The sequence below is a fragment of the Dermacentor andersoni genome, chromosome 6 (assembly GCF_023375885.2).
Source record: "Dermacentor andersoni chromosome 6, qqDerAnde1_hic_scaffold, whole genome shotgun sequence".
NCBI lineage: Eukaryota > Metazoa > Arthropoda > Arachnida > Ixodida > Ixodidae > Dermacentor > Dermacentor andersoni.
Window position 1 is genome coordinate 161,905,876 of NC_092819.1, and position 22,912 is coordinate 161,928,787.

General features: G+C 45.5%; 1 protein-coding gene across 1 annotated transcript in view; it reads right to left on the reverse strand.

Annotated features, from left to right (window-relative positions):
- Positions 1-18,660: 18,660 nt before the first annotated feature.
- LOC140219130 (neprilysin-1-like) overlaps positions 18,661-22,912 on the reverse strand; it is a 169,714-nt gene continuing 165,462 nt past the window's right edge. Inside the window, exons 9-12 of the mRNA XM_072289020.1 lie at positions 22,698-22,828; positions 20,535-20,766; positions 18,851-18,949; positions 18,661-18,690 (exon numbers count right to left, since the gene is read on the reverse strand). Coding sequence (XP_072145121.1) covers positions 18,661-18,690; positions 18,851-18,949; positions 20,535-20,766; positions 22,698-22,828 — 492 coding nt within the window. The remainder of the gene's footprint in view (positions 18,691-18,850; positions 18,950-20,534; positions 20,767-22,697; positions 22,829-22,912) is intronic.

Below are 22,912 nucleotides of genomic sequence, written 5' to 3' on the forward strand. Positions count from 1 at the left end.
CCTCGACTCTGCCGTCCCTTCTATCGGTACCTGTTCTGTAACCCTAATGGCCCAACGGTTATCTAACCGGCGCATTACATGACCTGCCAAACTCAAGATCTTCCTCTTAATGTCAATTAGAACATCGGCCATAGCCGTTTTCTCTCTGATCCAAATCGCTCTCTTTCTGTCTCCTAACGTTATGCCTAGCAATCTTCGTTCCACAGCTCCTCGCGCTGTCCTTAACTTGTTGCCTAGCTTCTTTGCCAGACTTCAAGTCTCTGCCCCATATGTAAGCAATGGTAAAATTCACTGATTGTACACCTTTCTTTTCAATGATAGTGGTAACCTTCCAGTCAGGAGCTGACAATGAGTGCCGTATGCGATCCAACCTAGTTTTATTGTTCTATGAATTTCCTTCTCATGGACGGGGTTCCCTGTGATTAGTTGACCTAGGTAAACGTGCTCCTTCAGAGACTCTAGAGGCTGACTGGCGATCTTGAACTCTTGTTCTCTTGCCCGACTAATAACCTTTGCCTTTGTCTTCTTGATATTCATCTTCAACCCCACTCTCAAACTCTCTCTGTTGAGGTCCATAGTAATTTCTTGTAATTCGTCTGCATTGTTGCTGAATATGACAATGTCATCAGCAAACCAAAGGTTGCTGAAATATTTGCCGTTGATCGTTACTCCTAAGCCTTCGCAGTTTATTAGCTTGAATACTTCATCCAAGCTCGCAGTGAATAGTATTGGAGAGATTGTGTCTCCCTGTGTGACCATTTTCATTTTAGGTATCTTCCTGCGTTTCTTGTGTAGAATTAAGGTAGCTATGGAGCATCTGTAGATATTTTCTGAGGCATTTATGTCAGCGGTCTGTACTCCTTGAATAACTAATGTGTCTATTACTGCTGCTATCTCCGTTGGATGAAATGCCTTTTCGTAATCTATGGAAGCCATATAGAGGGGCTTACTGTACTCTGCGGATTTCTCGATAACATGATTAATGACATGATAGTGATCCATTGTACAGTATCCCTTCCTGAAGCCAGCCTGTTCCCTTGGTTGACTAAAGTCCAGTGTTGCGTTTAATATATTGGAGATTATTTTGGTAAGTATACTGTGAGTAAACTAATGGGCCTAAGATTTTTTAATTTTTATCGTCTTCGTTTTTTTGGATTAGTATAATGCTTGCATTCTTCCAGCTTTCTGGGACCCTTGAAGTCAATAGACACTAGATAAAAAGAGTCGCCAGTTTTCCAAGCATAATGTCTCCTCCATCTCTGGTTAATTCGACTGTTCCATTTTCTCCTGCTGCTCTTCCTCGTTTCATGTCGTGCAAGGCCCTACTGACCTCATCGCTATTTATAGGAGGAGTTTCTGTGTGCTCTTTATTACTGTTTCTAATTGAGGTATGCTGATTTCTATGGGTACTGTAGAGGTAAGTATAGAATGCTTCCGCTGCTTTTACTATATCTTCGATATTGGTGATGATATTACCCTGCTTATCGTTCAGTGCATACATCTTGGTTTGTGCTATGCCAAGTTTCCTTCTCACTGATTTCAGGCTGCGCCGATTTTTTAGGGCTTCTTCAGTCTGTCTGACGTTATAGTTTGGAATTTCACTTATTTTCGCCTTGTTGGTTATTGTTTACAGTTCCGCGAATTCTATCTTATCTCTTGAGTGGGACACTTTCATTCTTTGTCGTTTCCTTATTAGGTCCTTACCTACTTGGCACACTTTCCTACAGGTTGCCTTGGTGCCTTGCCTTGCACTTCAATTACTGCCTCTGAAGCCAGCCTAGTTACGGTTTCATTCATTACCTCTATGTCATCTTCATCTCTCTGGTCTACGGCTGCATATTTATTTGTAAGTACCAGCCTGAATTTGTCTGCTTTTACTCTTACTGCCTCTAGGTTGACCTGTGTCTTCTTGACCAATTTTATTCTTTCTCTCTTCAAATTGAGGAGAATCCTAGCCCTCTCTAACCTATGATCATTGATCCTTTCTACGCCCTGCACTATGCTAGGATCAACAGAAAGTGTAAAATCAACCTAAAGCGTTGCAGTAACGCTTGTGGTTGCTACACTTCCTGAAAAATATGTTCATTATTCGAAGCTTATTCTTTTCTGTGAATTCTACTAGCATCTCTCGTTTAGCGTTCCTAGAATCAATGCCGTAGTTGCCAATTGCTTGTTCACAAGCCTGCTTTTCCCCACATTTGCATTGAACTCGCCCATTACTACAGTATGCTGAGTTTGCACTTTTCTCATCACTGATCATACATGTTCATAAAGCTGACTTACTTCATCATCATCGTGACTGGATGTTGGAGCGTAGGCGTGTACTCCCTTTAATCTACACCTCCTTTTAAGTTTGATTACGACTACAGCTACCCTCTTAATAGAGCTGTGGAATTCGTGATTGCTTCCCGCTATGTCCTTGTGCAATAGGAATCCGATCCCTTTTGCTTCTTATCTGGAAGACCTATAGCAGAGGATATGTCCATTAGTCAGCAATGTATAAGCCTCACCAGTTCTTCTAATCTCACTAAGGTCGATGATATCCCAAACAATATCTGATATTTCCTCAAAGAGTTCTGCTAAGCTAGCCTCACTCGACAGAGTTTGGCAATTAAAGGTTGACAGAGTCAGTTTTCATTGGTGGCCTGTCCGGACCCAGAGATTCTTAGCACCCTCTCCTGCGTTAAAAGTCTGACCGCTGCCTTGGTGCTCCGCGGCTGCTGGGCACGGAGGGCCATGGGTTAATTGTATGAATCATTCGGGAAGTAGTCGCGGAATACTACAACAGGGAGGCCAATTCCTATTCTGGTGACGGAAGGTCTATGTTAAAGCTTAGTGGGCCTTCCTAATTTGGTTGTACCTGGATTGGTATAGCCCCACTGGCTGTCGGCATCTTCTGCCGGTGTCAGGCATCACTCCAAGCCTGCACATGCTGTGTACTGGAGGAGGTGAGTTTCAAGCACATCATCCTCAAATTAAACAAAAAACTTATAGAGGGATTCGAGCTTCCCACTATGGCAACCGAGCGTTCGGCATAGCTGCGTCAGATTATCCCGTAGGCGGCGAGGCTACCTTATCGACGGTACAGCCCAGAGGGCCCTACTTGCCTAAAAAGATTTTTGATTTATCCGCGATAGATATCCACGATAGACTCAATATAGAACAATTTCTAAACGGTTCTGGCCCTGTAGTTCTGAAATCTTACTTCTGCAGGTGGCCGTGAACTCGGCTAGGCAAACCACACCGGCGTACCCATGACCTTTCACCGTTCCGAATTCATGCTCGTGATCTACAGGAGTACAAACGGAAACCCGCGAGAACGAATATAAATACTAATGTAGAATAAATAAACGGACGCAAATTACGACCTTTTCTTTCTTTTATTTTCTTAGATATAAATAGGAGACTGATAATGTTTTTTTTTTCTACAGTAGAGTTACTTTTATACTACGTCTTGTTAGTAGAAGGTGATTGTAGGTATTAGTAGGAACCCACGCTTGCGTTGTTCTGAGTGCGAGCGTTCCTACACGTTGGAAGAAATGCGGTTTCACTTAGTGCGCGAACCAAACGGGGAAGTTTTATCGTTAGCAAGTGCGTGCTAGGGTCGCGACTAGACCGTCTTGAGCAGAAGGATAAGGTAGCTAAGGGGGTTCGAAAGCTAGAAAAGGCGCTCAAGAGCAAATAGAAGCAGGCGAAGGCGGTAGCAGTTAAGCTAACCAACGTAGCAGTTAAACTGCAGCCACATACCACAAATCAATGAAGAACGCTTCGATGGCGAACGGTGCTGCCACTGAAACGAGAGCTGGTAAGAATGCTCAAACCACCTTGCCGGATAGCAGTGGTGAACGCACCAGTTACGCTGACGAAGGGGCGATCACGAACGCGCCAGCCGCGGAAAAGAACAAATTGAAGGGTGAGGATGAGAGCGGGGGCAGCTTTCGGTGGCGAGGAGGAGGAAAAACGTCAAGCTGCCTTTCGTTACGACTAAAAAATGGGAAAATTAGAACGGTGATAATAGAGAGAGTTTGTGCAGGTGAGCGAGTTTAGAATAAAGGCCCGAGCGGAAAAGCGATTAAGGAAGCGATAGCGAAAGCCGAGCATCATATGTACGACACATTGGAAAAGATACACATAGTGGTGATAATTGCGATTGCTATCGAGCCGATCACGCGACCACTGAAATCAATCTGAAGAGATAGATGATCCTTATCCCCATTAGTTCGTCATTGTCAACCCAAGACGTTGGTTACTCGCCTTTTGAAGCAATATTTCTGTTCGCGACGCCAGCTTACCACACATTATTTTAACACCTACGTTATACAAAACAAATAAAATTTGTTTTGCGCGCGCTCATATGCAAGTTACGAGCGCGCGTAGACTGTTGAACATCCGTCGAGACTAGCTATCGTATGTCCAAGCGCATACGTGCACCCGAACACAGGACAACTTCTTCGATGCAGCAGCGTGCAGAGTTTTGGACACGAAGTGAAAGACATTCAGCGGAAATATCCGCGCGATATGACGGCATATGACGAGCACACAAGCGTATACCACACAGCGACGAATTCGGAACTTTGCCAATTTGAACATGCCGAGATTCGAGCAGCGTAACCATCCATCGCTTCTGTTCTTCGCTCCCGATGCATCAATCTCTCTTCCTTGGGGCCTTGCTCCACTCTTGAGTACAAATTAAAACATATTTACGGTAAGCGAACCATTTTACAACATGAAAGGATAAAAGCCGGCTGGTCCCGCATGCGCAGCTTTGTCTACCGCTCCTTTGATTGGAAGTGCAGAGCGCGCTGCGCCCTGTTGCCGCACTCTGTGAGCACACAGGACAAAACTGAATCGGTTTCGTTTTCGCATTTGTGCTCTAGTTGCTGGAACCGTAATATAATTGCTTGTCAATAATTGAATTCTGAAAAGGGAGAACGCTTTCTCTACCACAAGGTAGTACATTTTATACAAAGAGATAAAGAATGCAAGAAGTAGAAAGGCCGGGAGGTCAACCAGACGGTTTGCTACTGGGGATAGAAAACCCCAGTGTTTCAATTCAGTGCAAAGCAGTGCAATATGATGCGTCAATAAGCTCTAGTATAGTGCTCATTTGGGCTAGTCGGTGCATGTAATGAACGGGTAAATAATGAGTTTTGTCATAACATTTACCGATTAATAAGCACATGGAATAAATGATGCTGCATGCTGGGTCCAAAAGAAATAAAGGTTGAATCGTTACGCCAACTCTGCACTGCGCGTTCTTTCTTGCGTATTCCTGTTTTTCTTCTTTTTGACAGTACACACAATACAAGCACGGTACGAGATTCTTCATCTTCAGTCACCTTCGCGTAGTTTGCACATATGTCGGTGCGTGTATGTTCGCGATCTTTATTCTGACATACAAGAACGTGCACGCTCACCGGTCTTGTTTCAAGATGAAGCGCCAAATGTGTGCGATTACATCTTACCGCAAGAATTGACAACCCATGAACAGTGAAGATCATGCGTAATTGTTGTGTGTCAATGAGTAGCTAGTTTAGGATACAAAACAGAAACAGCGCGACACCGGACGAGCGAGTAAAGAGCACAGGACATCACAGGACAGAAGCAGCATACGCAGACATCAGTGAAGGCATAAAAGCATAAAAAACATAAAAACACATAAGAAGACATGAAAAGCACAAATATGCTACTTCAGCAAATAAAGCATTTGGTTGCTAGTCAACCCTGTGTCCTGTGCTCTTTACTCGCTGTTCCTTCGTCACGCTGTTTGTGTTTTTTATTCTAAAGATGAACCAACCAGCCCCTTGGAACACACTGCTAACGAATAAACAGTTATTCACAGATACGAGATACTTCAGAAATACTATGGGAATGAGGGAAACCAACTACATTAGAGTTCAGCAAAGCTCTCTCATTATTGGTGATTTGCTTCCTGCATTCGACAATTTCACCCGACCGTTGTACTTGGATCTATAGGCCGCCACTTCCCTTCGAGACCATTTGTTGCTCAATGTAAACGCAGTTACGGTCATTGCACCACACCCCTGCGTTTGTGTACTGATTTATAGCGCGCACAAATTTTGGCATAGAGAAACAATGTCATTCCCAGCGCACCAGTACCTGAGTGCCTCAAGTTAGTTTACATTACCACGTATGCGCACGGCTCTTCGTTCACTAAAACATATATGCTGTATTATTACCTGCAAAGCGCTTAATTTGAGAACATTGCAAACACACGCATATATTTACGCATGGATCAGCGTTCTACAAGGCCCTTATGCGCGGCAAACTGCGGCCGGAATAGAGGACCCGTGTATGTATTTGTAGGATCTGTTGCAGCTTTCGGTAGAAGGACAGCTCTCAAAGTTTGTACGTATCTTCATGATGCGTACCGTTTGAGTGTTCAATAAAATATTGTTAGATGAAACTTTGCGAGTACAAGCATGCATTCTGGCAGTGTGTATAGTTTTTCCTCGCAAAAATAGGGATGTTCGCCCGACAAAAATACGGAATTCTGACTGTTTCGTGCAAAACAATGCAGCGACTGTATTATTACAGTGAATGTCCGTAAAACTTAAAACAGGGAGCACTTCCCGTATAATAATGAAAACTTTTACCGTATTTTTGAAATAGGACATACTCTCCATTTCTTACCTGTAATTCCACCGTCTAATGACGGAAATCCTCCAAATAATGACTGAAATGTTTTTGTACTGCTGATGAGGACTTCAGCAGCAGACGAAACAACTGGACACCTACAGACTTTGCGTTCCTCCCCCATTCTACTAAGCAATTCGTATATATCTTATACTATATCTTATATTTTATATCTATACTATGTCCGCGGAGGTGAAAACTTACCGTACATTTGCTAAAATTTTATGTTTAATCGGGCGTAGTCCCCGTTTGGAAATATTTGAAAAGTAAAAAAAAATATTCGCATCTACGAATACTGATTATTCCAAAGTTGCGAATATTCACACATCCCTATTCAACATGGCAACGAAGAACGTGAAACGCAAAGTCAGAAAGGCTAATACCAGCTCCTGGGTGGCGGAAATGGAACGGAAACATTCCACGAGTAACTACCCAAGAGGTGAAAACGGAATATGCAGACGACATTTTTATAACAGCTAAAAAGGTGGTTTTTTACTTTTGTGAGCGATATTCCCTGCGAAGGCATAGTTATAAAGGGAGGTACACCAAGTAATCAGAAGCGTTTGCTTGCTGCTGTAAAGCGATGGAAACGATGGAACACGCTTTCTTGTAATGCGAAATTATCTACCCAGCTCTATACCTACGCTTCGCTGGTGTGTTTAAAGCCCTGAGGTTCAAGTATAGCAGGGGGAAAGTAAACATATTCGCGACATAAATTAGTAAAAGGTGGTTAGAGGTTTCGCCGTCGATAAGCTGGAAGGCCACAAAGATCGTATGCATACACAAACGACCTTTCCGATAATCGCTCAGAAATTTCGATACGGCGTATTTATTGTCTGCAAAAAAGATAGGACTTTCGGCAATATAAGGAAAATAGAGCTTGGGGGCGCTGGCCGCCACCCCTTTTCAAAGGGTATGCTTACAACATCCATCTATATATTAATCAATCCAACAATACGACTGCATCCATCACACTTGCAACATGCTCAGCGCAATGGAGTTTAGAGATCGGCGTAACATGGCGTGGACGAGAAAGATAGGAAGGTATAACGGAGGAAAGATTTCACAGTTGGAACTTTGGAGCGAGAACCTTAACCTCTTTTTTGTCAGAGTGCCTTCTACGGATACAAATTAAGACAGGAGTTCACCGGAAAATGGAGGCTCGGAGTGATATACATTGTTAGGTCATGGAATGTGGTTGGGGTTAGTGATATTTATTGGTCGACTAATGTTACTTATTCTTTTCGCACGTTTGCTTACAAGTAAATGAACGGGACTGTGAATTATGTAGGTGTTCCGCTGCTCAACGCGAACGGGGCTGTGTCTTATAGAGGTGTCTCGCTGCTCAACAAAGTAACGAGAGAAACCCGATGTCTCAGTGGCGACGCTAAGCCGCGCTGGCCACTGTTTTATAGAGACGGAATGAAACAACTCTCATATACCTCAAATTAGGTGCACACTGAAACACGCCAAGTGCTCAGTATTTCTCTGCAACATGTAGTACGAGAGTCTTCATCGCCAAATCCACATTTCTGCTATGTTAAGCCATAAAAAAGAACAGCAAGTCTGAACAAATTTTTGCGTTGCAGTCTTGTGCTAGCCTAAACGTTGCTGATAAGTGAAAATGTCTTCAGCAGGGACTTGTACTCTAAACCAATTAGTTGAAAGCATAGTCGTATATAGTTTAACGAGAAGGGAAATCGCAATAAAGTGCAAACCGATTTTTGCTAAAGCCAGCACACACAGAAGCCAAGGAAGCTGCACTTGAAACTAAATGAAGAAAAAGAAACGAAGAAACTTTCGTTAGCCATAGCCACATGAAGCCAATAAATGCTGACGCGAAGGAAAGCATGGAAAAGCTCCTGTGTAGCTTTGAAAGTGATAAGCAAGGGACAAATGAAAGGGAACGAAAAGATAACTGGCCGCCAGTAGGAGCCGAACCGACAAGCTACGAATTAGACGTGCGTTCCACTGCCAATTGTGCAATATTGTGGACATCAATCCAACCACAACCTTGTGTATTTATCTATACTAGATTTAGCACTGCGCGTGATGGCCAGCGCAGCTCATAGCCGTGGCCCGGTTGGATGTGGAACATCATTATTCTTGCCGGATGGCTTCACATAACACGTGAGCTTAGGCGAATGCACGCGGCTAGAAAAAAAACGCTTGCGCTACCTAATATAACAAGGATCGCCAGAACCGCTGGCCAGGATTATGGCAGACACGGGGCAATAGAACGGTCTAAATTACATTGAAATCAAAGCCATCCCCTGCACACAGGGTGAAGACTGCGCTGTCATCTTAAAAACAATTCCTGAAGTGGTTGAATGCCCCATTTCATCAACAAAGAAAGACGCAGCTCTCCGTGTCGCCACCAAGACATCAGAAACAAGCATCATCGCTCGTTTTTACTGGCATGACAAGAAAACGAATTCCTTCTGAAAACTCGGAAAACACATTTGCGTACGTATCAGATAGGTCTGACTAAAAGTAAGGAACACTCGTTACGTCAGTGAGCACGTGACTATCGACGACAAACGCGTATTCAGCAAAGCACTCGCCCTCGAAAAAGAAACGAAATTGCGTTACCTTTGCACCGAGAATTGCCGCATCAAAGCGCGCAAGCCTTCAGGACAAGTGCCGAACCAGATCTACGCATCTTCACGTATTTTTCAATTTCGACATTTATCATTTTCCTAATCTGCTCCTCACAACATCCCTGTATGTCATTGCTCTCAACTGTTGAAGCAGAATCGTTGCTCGTTAATCACTCATCATTACTACACACCAATGCGCGAAGTTAGTGCAGAAACCAACATTGCACTACTGCCTTTATTGATTCACTTGGAGATTCCTTTTCATTTTTGTCCATTTCCGAAACTTGGCTTGGCTATTCTGATGGCAACTTATATGGTTTTCTGTCGTTCCAATACAAATACTGTCACGCTATTCCGATCGGCATGGCGGTTCGGCTATTTTCGTATCACCGAAAGTCAAGTAGGAACGTAGGCTTTACCTGTCTTTAAACGCATCTAACTATGAATCAGCGTGGATTGAAACTAACATGTCGCCTTCTAGTAATCGCACTGGCATATTGAACGGTTCCATTTCTCGCTCTCCAACTTCATCCATTCCTGATTTCCTGCATAATCCTTGCACAATTCTTCATAAAATTTCAGCTGAAAATAAGCAGATTTTAATAGGTGGCGATATTCAGAATAATTTACTCGATACTGATAATAGTTCAATAATATCATATAGCGATTCCTTTGTTGGATTTGTGCTTCAGTATTTAAGTACTTCTCCTACTCCATGCTCCCTTCTAGAACTAATACTCCTCTTGATGACGCCTTAAGCAATATCACACCATCTCCAACTGCAGGTGTCATTGACATGTCTATCACAGATCATCTTCCCATTTTTAATACCTTCGCCACAGAAAAACCTCACTATGACGCTAGTTATTTCACTTCCAGCTTCGAGTGGGATAACTTTGTTCATGCAATAAGTTGTACCAACTGGACATCAATTAGTACTCTATGTCATGCTGAAGAGGCATTCGAAAAATTCTGTTCATAATTTTTAAAGGTGTGTACGCTAGCACTAAGCCTTTCATATGAAAAAAAAAACAGTTTAAATATCCGCGTAATCCTTGCATAAAAAAAGCTTTGTTAACCACCATGCGTAAAAAATATAATTTTTACAGGAGCACTAACAACAGCCGTTCCATATAAGTGTAGCACAATGCTATAAATTCACAACACGATGTTGAACAACCTACTGAAAAAATCCAAACATCTTTACTTTGAAAAATAATTCTGCAGGGTTAAAATAATCACAAGAAACAATGGCAAGTTTTCAATTACTTTTTTAATACACAACACGCTAGTAGAACCATTGATAAAATAACTTATGAAGAAATTTGCCCTGAATCTCCTTGTATAGCCAACTGGTTCAGTATTTGCTTCTTTGAAGTGTGCAGTAATAGCCTGATAGCCTCTTCTTACCCACGTAACCGTTGCAATCATACATACTTTCTTTTTGCCGCCTCAGCTGATGAGGCCTTTTCTGCTGTATTGAATGAAAACACACTTGCCCAGGTCTAGATAATGCATCTGATTATCACTGAAAACTTGTTGCCCCTTTTATTGCGGAAACACTCAGCAGCAAAATTAATCTGTTTTTTAAATAAAGTATCTTTCCTAGTTCGCTCAAGAAGGGAACAATAATTGCTGTATTTAAAGAAAAGGTAATAAATCGCTGGTGTCTAATTATCGCCCTACCTCTATTTTGTCCTCCAGTGGTAAACTTATCAATAAAACATTTCTTAAACTTATAAACAGCTACCTAACAAACTTTAAGTTGTTGAAATCTTGCCAACTCGGTTTCCGTCCTGGCAGTTCAAGCAGCTTACCTTTTATTGCAAAAACCGATTACATAAGGTGTTCTAGTGACAGCGGTAATTTTGTTGGCTCAGTATTTTTAGTTTTTACTAAAGCTTTTGACACTCTTAATCATACATGCTAATTTTGAAAACAAGAAACTTTAGATGTAAACGGTCCAGCTTTAACTTTTCTAAAAAATTACTTACATGACCATGAAAAACAGTCCATTCGCTTATTCCGAGTACAAAGTTGTTAATCAAGTGGTACCACAGGGCTCAATACTGGGAGCCTTATTTTTATTTATTTTTTTGCATTTACATTAACGACTTACCTGATGTTCTTATTCCTTCTAATCCTATTATATATGTGGATGATACCTTTGTTTCTATGTCAGATAAGTCTTTAACAATCTTATTCATTAAATTCAACATTAAACTAAGTGGAGGAACGGGGTCAGTTAAACCGTTTAATTTTTAACCCTCTCAAAACTCACTTCATGATATTTAAAACAATGCGGAGGGTGGTGCCGTGTGTTCCCCTAGTAACCCTCGACAGTCACCTTATTCCTTAAGCGGAGTGTGTGTCGTTCCTTGGCACAAAATTAGATCCTAAATTACAGTTTACTAATAATATTGCGTTTGTTAAACAACAGCTTTTGGCATAATAGCTCTCATTAGATCACGCCCATTCTTTTCAGAACACGCATTATTATCTTTATACTTTGCGTTCATTCAGAGTCATGTCACCTATAGTATTGCTTCCTGGGGAAACACAGATAACAGCCACCTTTCGTCTACTAAACACATACAGAACCAGGATATTCGCTTAATCACCAATTGTTCATTTTCAATTGTCACCAATCACCAATTGTCCTGCTACTCCAGGCTAACTTTATCTTACTTATAACTGGCTTGTTTAAGTATCACTTAAGAATTCTCTTCTTAAAAGACTTAACATCTTGCTTACGACTTTGTAGACTACAGAAATACTCACTAATACAAAGCACACTAGGTTTGCGCATAATTTCTACGTTCTACTACCTAGATGTAACATCAGCTATGGAAAAATGACACCCCCGTTTTCAGCATTAATAATATCGCTACGGAATGGTATTACCGATGACGAAGAGGCGAGCAGTGCGAAGACGACGACGACGATTGGAGGCTTGCGCGGGCTGTTGCCTCTTGGCCAAGTGCGGCCTATTACGTTTAATTATACTTGTATATAGCTTTTCATCTGCGTCTTCTTACGTAACATATCTGGTGGAGAGGGGACGTTCCCTCTACCTCGTCACGGAGCTTCGCAGTGGACGGTATGTCAAGCCTAGCTCCATGGCTCTCGGCGATGACAACTCGACTCAGCCGCATCCGACACCTGCTGCCACTTCGTCGACCTACATCACTCTCCCTGCTCCTCGTGATCCTGGCGTATTCTCGGGCAAAGATGGGGAAGACGTCGAGGACTGGATCAGCCTGTACGAACACGTCAGCCGCAATAACCGGTGGGACCCTACTATCATGCTCGCCAACGTAGTCTTTTACCTCGATGACACACCTCGAGTTTGCTTTCGGACGCACGAAGAGGAGCTCACCAGTTGGGATTCGCTCAAGCAAAAGCTCGGATACTTGTTCGGCAACCCATACGGTCACAAACTTGCCGCGCAGAAGGCGCTTTCCGGCCGCGTGCAGACGTCAACAGAGCCCTATGTCACGAACATTCAGGACGTTTTGGCTCTGTGCAGCAAAGTTGATGCATACATGACTGAGTCAGATCCCACATCCTCAAAGGCATTGCCGATGACGCCTTCAACTTGCTCGTATTCAACAACGTCGCGACGGTGGATGCTGTTATAAAAGAGTGCCGCCGCCTGGAACTCGCTAAAACCCGACGTATCGACCAGCAGTTTGCCCGTTTGCCCAACACCCCAGCGACACCTTCCTGTGCCGACGCTCCTCGTCCCAACACTGGCGATATTACCAAGATCGTCCGGCGTGAGCTTGAGGCCGCCTATCCGGCTGCCTACGACTCCAGCCCCACCAACGCACCTGCAGTCACGGTTTCCCTGATCCAGTCAGTTGTCCGCCAGGAGTTCGAAAACATGGGCCTTCACACCATCTGCTCGGCCCATCGCCCTGATACCCATCCGGCTTCTTCGATTCCGCCCCGTCCCGCATCTTCTTACCCACCACGTTTCCGCAACCTAGCTGAATGGTGCACTGCTGACGACAAGCCGATTTGTTTTCACTGCCGCCGCATCGGGCACACTTCTCGGCACTGTCGAAGTCGCTGGACTTCGCCGACCCGGTCTGCTTATACTGCCTACTCTCGCCCCTCAGGTGGCCCTTCTCGTCCCTATGCCGCACGCTCGGATAATGCCGCCACTGACTCTCCTGCGCCGAACCGCCCCTGTTCTCGTTCACCTTCGCCCCAACGACGACAATCTCGCTCTCCCCAGTCCCGTCGCTCCTTTTCGCCGACTCCCTTCGGACGCCACTCCCAGCCGGAAAACTAGATGATGCAGCGCCTCGAGGTGACGCTGCATTGCTCCCTACGCCGCCAAATCCTCTACTGACGTTGCCCACTCATCTGAACCTTCTTGACGTGCAAGTCGGCGGTGTTCCTGTATCTGCTCTTATTGACACTGGGGCGCATTTGTCGGTAGTGAGCGCGGACTTTCGTACCCGCCTGAAAAAAATAATCACGCCCGCCACGACGCATGTTGTCCGTGTCGCCGATGGCGGAACAGCCCCCGTAATTGGTATGTGTGCCGCCCGTGTCTCCTTCGCCGACCGCTCCACAATTGTGCTATTCACAGTCATCGCCCACTGTCCCCACGACATCATCCTCGGCTTAGACTTCCTCTCCGCACATTCTGCTCTCATCGATTGTTCCGCCAGCACTCTCCGCCTTGACCTGCCTGTTCTGGATCCCGCTGAACCACACCCCAGTCGCCTGAGTTCCGTCGACTTCGTTCGCTTGCCACCTACGGCACTGACTTACGTCGACCTAGTGTGATCCCCACCAGTGCCCGACGGTCACTATATCGCGGCTCCTATGCAAGACGTCCTCCTTACACACGGGATCACGGTACCTCATACAGCTTTATCTATTACGGCTAATTGCGTCTGCCTGCCAATGGTCAATTTTGGGTTAACGACACAAGTATTGTATTGTATTGGGTTTTATGGCGCATAAGCAACTTAGGCTATCATGCGCCAAACACATGGTATAACTTATTTCAAAAATTGGGTATCCTCAGCGAGGTCCTTGTCCGGACAAGGCCTCTGAGGAGCCCAACAAACCAAATGAAGACCTCAGCCTTCTTCTCAGAACTGAGAAAATGGGTGAGCTGCATCATAAGATGCGTGAAGAAACCGGGTAATAATTTTTAGAATTAGTAGTTCTGTGATACTTTATATTTCGTTTAGGATCGCTGCGTCTTTCAAAAAACTAAAAACAGATGAAGTTTCTACTAGTGGGTTATCTCCAAAAAGCAGACTGGGATGGAAGGGAATGCGTTCATTGTAAAATACAGTAAAATGTTTTTTCCTTAGCCGTTCGAGTTGTGTGCACGAGAATAAAATGTGATTTACAGTGAGTTCATCTCCACATTTCTCACTTAAGGGTTTGTCTTGTTTTGTCAGTAGAAAGTTATGTGTTAGGTGTTTTGTGTCCGATGCGCAGGCGGCATAAAATTACTTCTATAAAACGTTCCTGATGCCTGCATGATCTCCATTCTCCTAGAATAGGTGCTGCCACGCGGGATGTCTCTGGCCTAGCTTTGCTCATTCGAGGATCACTTAATAGCATCTATCGAGGTAGACGACAATTCAGCGGATCCTCCTCTACCATCTCAGTCGACAACTTGTACCATCGCCGACTTACAAAAGATGATTGCGCCCGACAAGCCGTCCGAGCATGCTCGTGAGCTCTACCGCGTTCTGTTTTCCTACAACGATATTTTTGACTTTAACGATCGTCCTTTGGCCCAAACTACAACTGTTAAACATCGCATTAATACCGGCGATGCCCCTCCTATTCGTCGCCGACCGTATCGAGTGTTACCGGCTGAGCGTCAAGTTATTCACGCAGAAGTTCGCAAAATGCTTGCCAAGAACATCATAGAACCGTCATGTAGTCCATGGGCGTCACCTGTTGTACTGGTAAAAAAGAAGGATGGCTCATGGCGCTTTTGCACGGATTATCGGCACCTTAACAGGGTTGCCAAAAAGAACGTGTATCCCCTACCTCGGATCGATGACGCCCTTGACCGCCTCCATGGTGCTCGCTACTTCTCCTGTATTGACCTCCGCTCCGGCTACTGGCAGATTGCCGTGGACGATCTCGACCGCGAGAAGACTGCTTTTGTAACTCTGGACGGTCTTTATCAATTCAAAGTGATGCCGTTCGGTCTATGTAACGCTCCTGCCACTTTTGAACGCATGATGGACTCCATTCTTCACGGTTTCAAATGGTCCACACGCCTGTGCAACTTGGACGACGTCATAGTATTCTCCCCAACCTTCGCTACGCACCTCGAGCGCCTCTCGGCAGTCCTCGACGTTTTTCGTCGCGCCGGTCTGCAACTGAACGCATCGAAGTGCCAATTCGGCCGTCGCCAGATTACTTCCTTGGGCATCTCGTTGACGCGAACGGAGTGCAACCAGACCCAGGCAAGATCCATACTGTTACGCATTTCCCTGTTCCGAAGTGTGTCAAGGATGTGCTCAGTTTCATCGGCCTTTGTTCCTACTTCCGCCGTTTTGTGAAAAATTTAGCGGCCATAGCACGACCACTAACCGAGCTTTTGAAAAAAGACGCCCCTTTCCAGTGGGGCGATAACGAGGCCTCTGCATTCTCGCATCTAATCGACGTTCTCACAACGCCTCCCGTTCTAGCCCATTTCGATCCTTCTGCGCCTACCGAAGTCCGTACTGATGCCAGCGGTCACGGAATTGGCGCAGTACTGGCACAACGCCAGCACGGCAACGACCGTGTTATCGCTTACGCCAGCAGGCCCCTCTCACCCGCGGAGCGCAACTATTCCATCACTGAGCGTGAGTGTCTGGCCCTAGTTTGGGCGGTTGCGAAGTTCCGCCCATACTTATATGGCCGACCCTTTTCCGTTGTCACAGACCATCACGCGCTTTGCTGGTTATGCTCACTGAAAGATCCTACAGGAAGACTTGGTCGCTGGGCATTACGCCTCCAAGAATATTGATATAGTGTCACCTACAAATCTGGCCGACTACACAAGGACGCTGACTGCCTGTCTCGTTACCCGGTAGACGAGCCTGACGACGCCGACAGTAGTACTGCCAACGGCATTTTCTCTGTGTCTGCCTTCGCTAACATCGCCGATGAGCAGTACCGAGACTTACCGCTGCGAGCACTCATCGAGCGTCTGCGCTCTACACCTACCGACGCGTCCGTTCACCGCTATGTTCTCCAGGGCGGCATTTTGTACCGAAGGAACTTCCTCCCTGACGGATCTGATCTTCTTGTCGTGTCAAAACATCTACGACAGACTGTCCTCTTTGAGATGCATGACGCACCTACTGCAGGACATCTTGGCGTAACCCGCACGTACTACCGCGTCCGCCGCCGCTTCTATTGGCCTGGTCTCGCTCGCTCCGTCCGACGCTATGTTGCTGCCTGTGATACCTGCCAGCGTCGGAAAACACCTCAGGTGCTACCTGCCGGTCATCTCCAGCCGATCACTGTCCCTGTGGAAGCGTTCTTTGGTGTTTCGTGCTGGATTACACCTCTTCGGTCCCTTTCCCACGTCATCCTCTGGGAACAAATGGGTAGCCGTCGCAACTGATTACGCCACCCGATACGCTATCACGCGGGCTCGCCCTACCAGTTGCGCCACTGACGTCGCGGACTTTCTCTTGCGTGACATTATCTTACTTCATGGCGCCCCGCGACAGCTGCTCACTGACCGTGGTCGTAACTTCCTCTCGAAAGTTATCGCCGACATTGTACGTTCCTGCTCCACTCAACACAAGCAGACTACCTCATGCCATCCTCAAACCAATGGCCTGACAGAGCGGTTAAACCGTACTCTTAACGATATGCTGTCCAAGTACGTTTCGAAGGACCACCACGACTGGGACATTGCCCTTCCTTGCGTCACATTTGCTTATAATTCTTCCCGGCACGACACCGCCGTATTTTCTCCCTTTTATCTACTCTACGGTCACGAACCGACCTTGCCCCTTGACACGGCACTTCCTCCTGCTTCTATCTCAACAAGCGAGTATGCGCGCGACGCCATCCTCCTCGCCGACCATGCACGCCAGCGTGCCCGTGCTCGACTGACGGACTCGCAAACCACTCAGCAGCGTCAGTACAACGCCAGCCACCGTGACGTACAGTTTTCGCCTGGTGCACTCGTGCTCTTTTAGTCGCCCTCTCGTCACGTCGGACTTTCACAAAAGCTCCTTTCGCGATACACAGGGCCCTACCGCGTGCTGCGCCAGGTGACGCCTGTGACGTACGAAATTGCTCCTGTGAGCTCAACCTCGTCATCTACTCTGTCATATAGTGATGTCGTGCACGTCAGTAGGCTCAAGGCCTACTACACTGCTTCCGAGTCCGGCCTTTAGTCGCTCCGGGACGGCGCTTTTGCCGCCGGGGTTAGTGCTACGGAATAGTATTACCGATGACGAAGAGGCGAGCAGTGAGAACACGACGACGACGATTGGAGGCTAGCGCGGGCTCTTGCCTCTTGGCCAAGTGCGGCGTATTACGTTGTAAATATACTTGTATATAGCTTTTCATCTGCGTCTTCTTACGTAACAATATAGAAGGACCTACCACATTCAATCAAACTAACCTCAGCTTTGAATGTATCTAAACATGCATTAAAATAATTTATATTTTGTAGATAGTTTCATACCCTATAACGCGTTCTTCTTTATAACTAAGCGTTTTAATATATGCCCTTTTCGTTTGTTTTCCCTTACCAATGTATTGTATTACAGGCGATCATTAGTTTTCCTTGTACTTTTTATATTTTGTTGCTTTAACCCACGTCTTGTATACATTTTTTTCTTCTTTTTAGAACCGAGGGTCCGGTTGCAGTCATGGGCTCTGGAACCCTCATATGCATATTTCTTACATACTCATTGTGATAGAATGGAGAATAAACTGAAACTGAAACTGATGGCTGCAAGAATGGATATTCTCAGTGTGACGGGTACCGTGATATTTGGTAATGAAAGCGTCCACAAATTTCAGTAAACGTAAGGCAGTTTAGTACATAGTAGACCTGCGTAGAACATGGCCCACAAAGCATGTCCCCCGGTGCCCCCTCATGATCTGCCAGTAGTAAGAATCACCTTACTATGAGGGCGATTTGTCCTTCGGTATACCTGCGCTAATCTTTCAGTTAATATTCGCTCTGGAGTAATAAGAATCACCTTACGATGACGGCGATTTGTCCTTTGGTATACCTGCGCTAATCTTTCAGTAATTATTCGCTCTGGAGCCAAAAGTATTGGCACAACACAAACATTGCGGTGGTTCTTGAAGGTGGTATAACAAAAATTTACGCAGCGTTATTTGTTAGCGTTAAAATATCTCAGCGTTAAATAGCCCAGATATCGTTTTAGATAGGTGGTATGCTGGACTCCGCATGCTACGTTTGCAAGAAAGGCAAGAAATAAGAGCACGTTTGCGGTCGTTCAACTTTTCTCATTGGATCGGCATACAATGATATTTAAACAAAACTTGAACGCGAGTGTCACTGTGTCAAATAAGCTGGGTCCCTGTAAAAGAAGTTTGAACACCGTCCTTGCCTTGAAAGCAGCCAGCTTCTTGTTGCTGTCAGTCATCCAGGTTGTAAGGTCGAGCCACACGGCAAATGCGTCCTTTACTTCCTCTGCTACGACTTGAACCTGCGAAAAGGAGTGAAATGGGCGTACTAGCAAACAAAATAGCATAGATATGACAATTCATCGTCTGCTATATCCTGAGCGAGCACTTATCCCGTCAGAGAGAGAGAGAGAGAAATGGAAACGGGTGGGTTACGCCGCACTCTATTGCTCCGTGTCTCAGTTACAGGGGCAGTGGGGTAAAGGACAAGAAAGGTTTTTGTGTGCGCACTTTTAACAGAAATTATAGCTTTCAGCCTTGCAAGAAGCGCTGTGATAAGTTCTCTTCTCTGCGTTAGCGTTTGGGGAGTGTTGTCTCAAAGTATTCCTTTCGTCTTGTGTTTCCGCAATGCCTTGACGCCTTGAACTTTTTACAAAAAGATGTGGAAACTTGAAATAAGATATGCAGATCCCAAGAACTATGGGAATCGATGAAAGCGAAGCTTTCCTTGCTCCATGCTTTGAGTGACGATAATTAGCGGCAATCTTGACGGCTAAAGCTTAATTTCTTCAATGTTTAGGCTAACACGAGAGTGTGGAGTTGATGATAAACGTTGCATTGCGTGCACCACTGCTGTTTGTGTAGCACACATAACACACAGGAAAAGGTGTTTGCTTGAGGCGTTGTTGTGCGCCATATTTTAAAACCTCTGAGAGGGTTGAGCGCTGTCATTTAATCGCATGCCGCATATCATTGTGCCAGAAGTATTAAACTTGAATTGGATTATGGGACTGTACGTGCCAAAACCACACTCAGATTATGAGGTAAGCTGTTGTGGCAGATTCCGGATTAATTTTGACACCGTGGTGTTCTTCAACATGTCGCAATATCTAAGTGCACGTGCGTTTTCTATTCCGCCCCCATTGAAATGCGAATGCCGCGATTCGGGTCAAATCTACGACCTCTAGCAATGCCATAACCGCAAAGCTTCCACGGCGGGCGCAGAATTGTTGATTTTACGGTCTACCGCTACCGTAGTGTCTCCTGGACCCTGCGGTGCACTTTAAATATTGCCGAGCTGTTTCTGCACGCCCTGCGTAATTCGTAAGCATGAAATATTTGAATAGCGGTTATTTTTTAGAAATAGCAGCAACATACTGTACCGTACCTAGAAGTTAAGCTTATCCTGTTGCCCCGCAACCGCTGTCGTACAATATCGGGGTTTCCTTGACTTTTCACGTCACCTCCCCCCTCTCTTCTATGAGAACTGCCTCGTCTGCTCCCTCTCCTTCTTCTCTTCTTCTCCTCTCTACAGTTCTATCTTCGTCATCCTCTGGTCTCGCATGTTAGTAGAAAGGGAAGCGCCGCAGTTTCTGCAATGCTTGTGAGGGGAGTAACGGATAATTAGAGCTCTCGAGCGGCTAATGTGGTGACGGCAAGGGGGCATTGTTGGCATTCGACGCGGTGGGGCGAAAACGAGATTCTCCCGTCTTCTTTCCTCTTTTACTCGTGCATGTTATATATATACACGCTCTGAACCACCTCCCGACGCGGTGTGCGCGACAGAAGCAGCCACAGCAGCCCACAGCAGCAGCAGCAGTGGGAAAGTCGAAGAGGCAAAGAAATCTTCGCCCTAGCAATAATATACAACAGATGTTGGTGCATTACCTTCGTATGGCGCTCGAGTGTTCTCTCGGGCACCTGATCGTAGAGAATCTTGGCCACGGCAAACTTCATGTAGCGTGCCGTGTGTTCGTAGCATTCGCGCGACAGCGGGGGCAACTCGAACTGTGAGTACCGGTACCGGTCGAAGCGGAACCGACAACGGCGCATGCGCTCAACCGTGAGCGGACCCATGAGCTCCACCACCCTCCATGCCAGGTAGTTGGCCACCACGTAGCTGCATCCAGAGAACAGCATGCAATCTGAGGACCACATCCTTAAGATCCCCTCGTACTCAATGTGTGATGCTTCATGCGAGGCGAAACTGCAGGATTCTCGTTAAAATGAACCTATTTCCTGGGCAAACTGTCACGTCCGCAAGATTATGCACATCGTCTTAACCGAAACAGCGCACATGAAGCACGTCAGGGAAGATATGATTCGAATACTGCCAATGTTAAGTTGATTGCGTTACATTTTGTTTGCGCTTATTCCTTCTGCGCAATAGCAGTAACCACTCGTGAAGTAATATTAGCAGGCCTTCTGTCACTCGATTTTCTGAGCCATGCAGCCTGACTGCCAATATGGGAACATTTAAAGAGAATACCTCCTGAAGCTGCTTAGTTGCCAGTCCCAAAAGCCATGGTGAATGCGTTGCGGTTAAATAGTGCAATGATAAGGAGCGCAAACACTCACAGGAAGACTAAACAAAGAAGCAAACACAACAAGCTATACACAAGCGCTTGGTTCTTTCTTTAGTGTTCTTGGAATCTTTTGCGCTGCTTATCATCATGGATTTGTACAAACTAGCCCTGATTGCTTGAAACCTCAGGCTCCTGAAATTTGGGACTTGCGCAGGTAGTTAATTTGTACCCTTAGTTTCGTTCTCTATATATTGTTTTCATTCTAGACCTTTTAGTGCCCCGCATAGCCTTGCTTCGGCATATTTGTGCGGTTACAGTCAATATGGAGACATGGATAGAAATAAAATAGAGCCATCATATGTATCTACAACGTTTGCAAAGATTGTCAACCATAGACATCACTCTGAGGCCTACGTATCGCCCGTTGATTATGTTGACCTTAAATGTCCCGTTTCGAGGATGCCAAATTTATTGAGATAATTTCTACACTATGGTGAATTTCTTGAATTGAGATAAATTCTGTAGTTTTACTTGCCAAAACCACGATTTGATTCTGAGGCACGGCCCAGTGGGGGATGCCTGATTAATTTTGACCAACCCACTCCGCAGGACACGGGCGCTTAGCACTTTGCCCTCATCAAAATGCAGCCGCCCCAGCCGGGTTTTGGTACCGCAACCTCGTGCTGAGCAGTGCAACACCTTAGCCACTAAGCCACCACGGCTGGTGGTTAATTTCTGAATTCACGAAAACAATACACGCAACACCAACGAATGGCAGCAAAACGCGTGAAACGCTAAAAAAAATTGTTTTGAGATGCAAATTGAACAGAAAAAAATTCACGTTCTACTAGGAAGTCGTCTGATCGCAAAACGCTCGTTTCTAAAATTAAAATATGGAGTTTTAAGTGCCAAAACCACAACCTCATTATGAAACACGCCCTGGTGGGTGACACCGGAATAATTTTGACCACCTGGAGCTCCTTAACGTGCACCTCAGTCTAAGTACACTGATGTTATTGTATTTTGCCCCCATTGAAAGGTGGCCGCCGTGGCCGTAATTTGATCCCGAGACCTTGCGCTTAGCAGCGCAACACCAAAGTCACTGAACAACCACGGCGGGTGCTCGCTTTTCAACGCCGGACTGCGTTCACTCACTTCAGTGATAGGAAGAATAGTTGGGACAGTTCGTATTTCATTACTGCGAAGGTAGGCCGTAGCCCTCACGATGCCCGAAGAGTGTAATCACGAACAGTCGCTTGTACATGTCTTTACAGTGTCTATTTGCACAAGTGCTCTAGAGCTGCAACAAAGTCTCCCCGTAAATACATTTCTCAGCATACTGCAAGTGAAGCGCAAAAGGGAAAGGCAGAACATCCAATGGTCATTAACTTGCTGTATGTGCAATCAACACGGTAGAATTTCTACCCTTCTCGAGTACATTTCATGGACTACATATGAGTGACGAATGCAGATAATTCTTATTCGCAAAGATCAAATCACTCTTTCTTAAAGCGCGCACGCTTACGCCTTCTCTTCAGCGAGGATATTTCGAAGGCGCAGCAGGTACTGCCTGTTCGAGAGGATGATGCGATCGCTCTTCTCCAAGGTCACCTGGGCGTCGCGCAGGACATTGTTCAGGAAGTTCGTCCACCTCATCTGTAATGTGGCAATTGGAAGACTAGAAGCCATGTGCCGCATAATGACGCGGACAACTCTTTCTTATTTATTTATTTAGTTGAA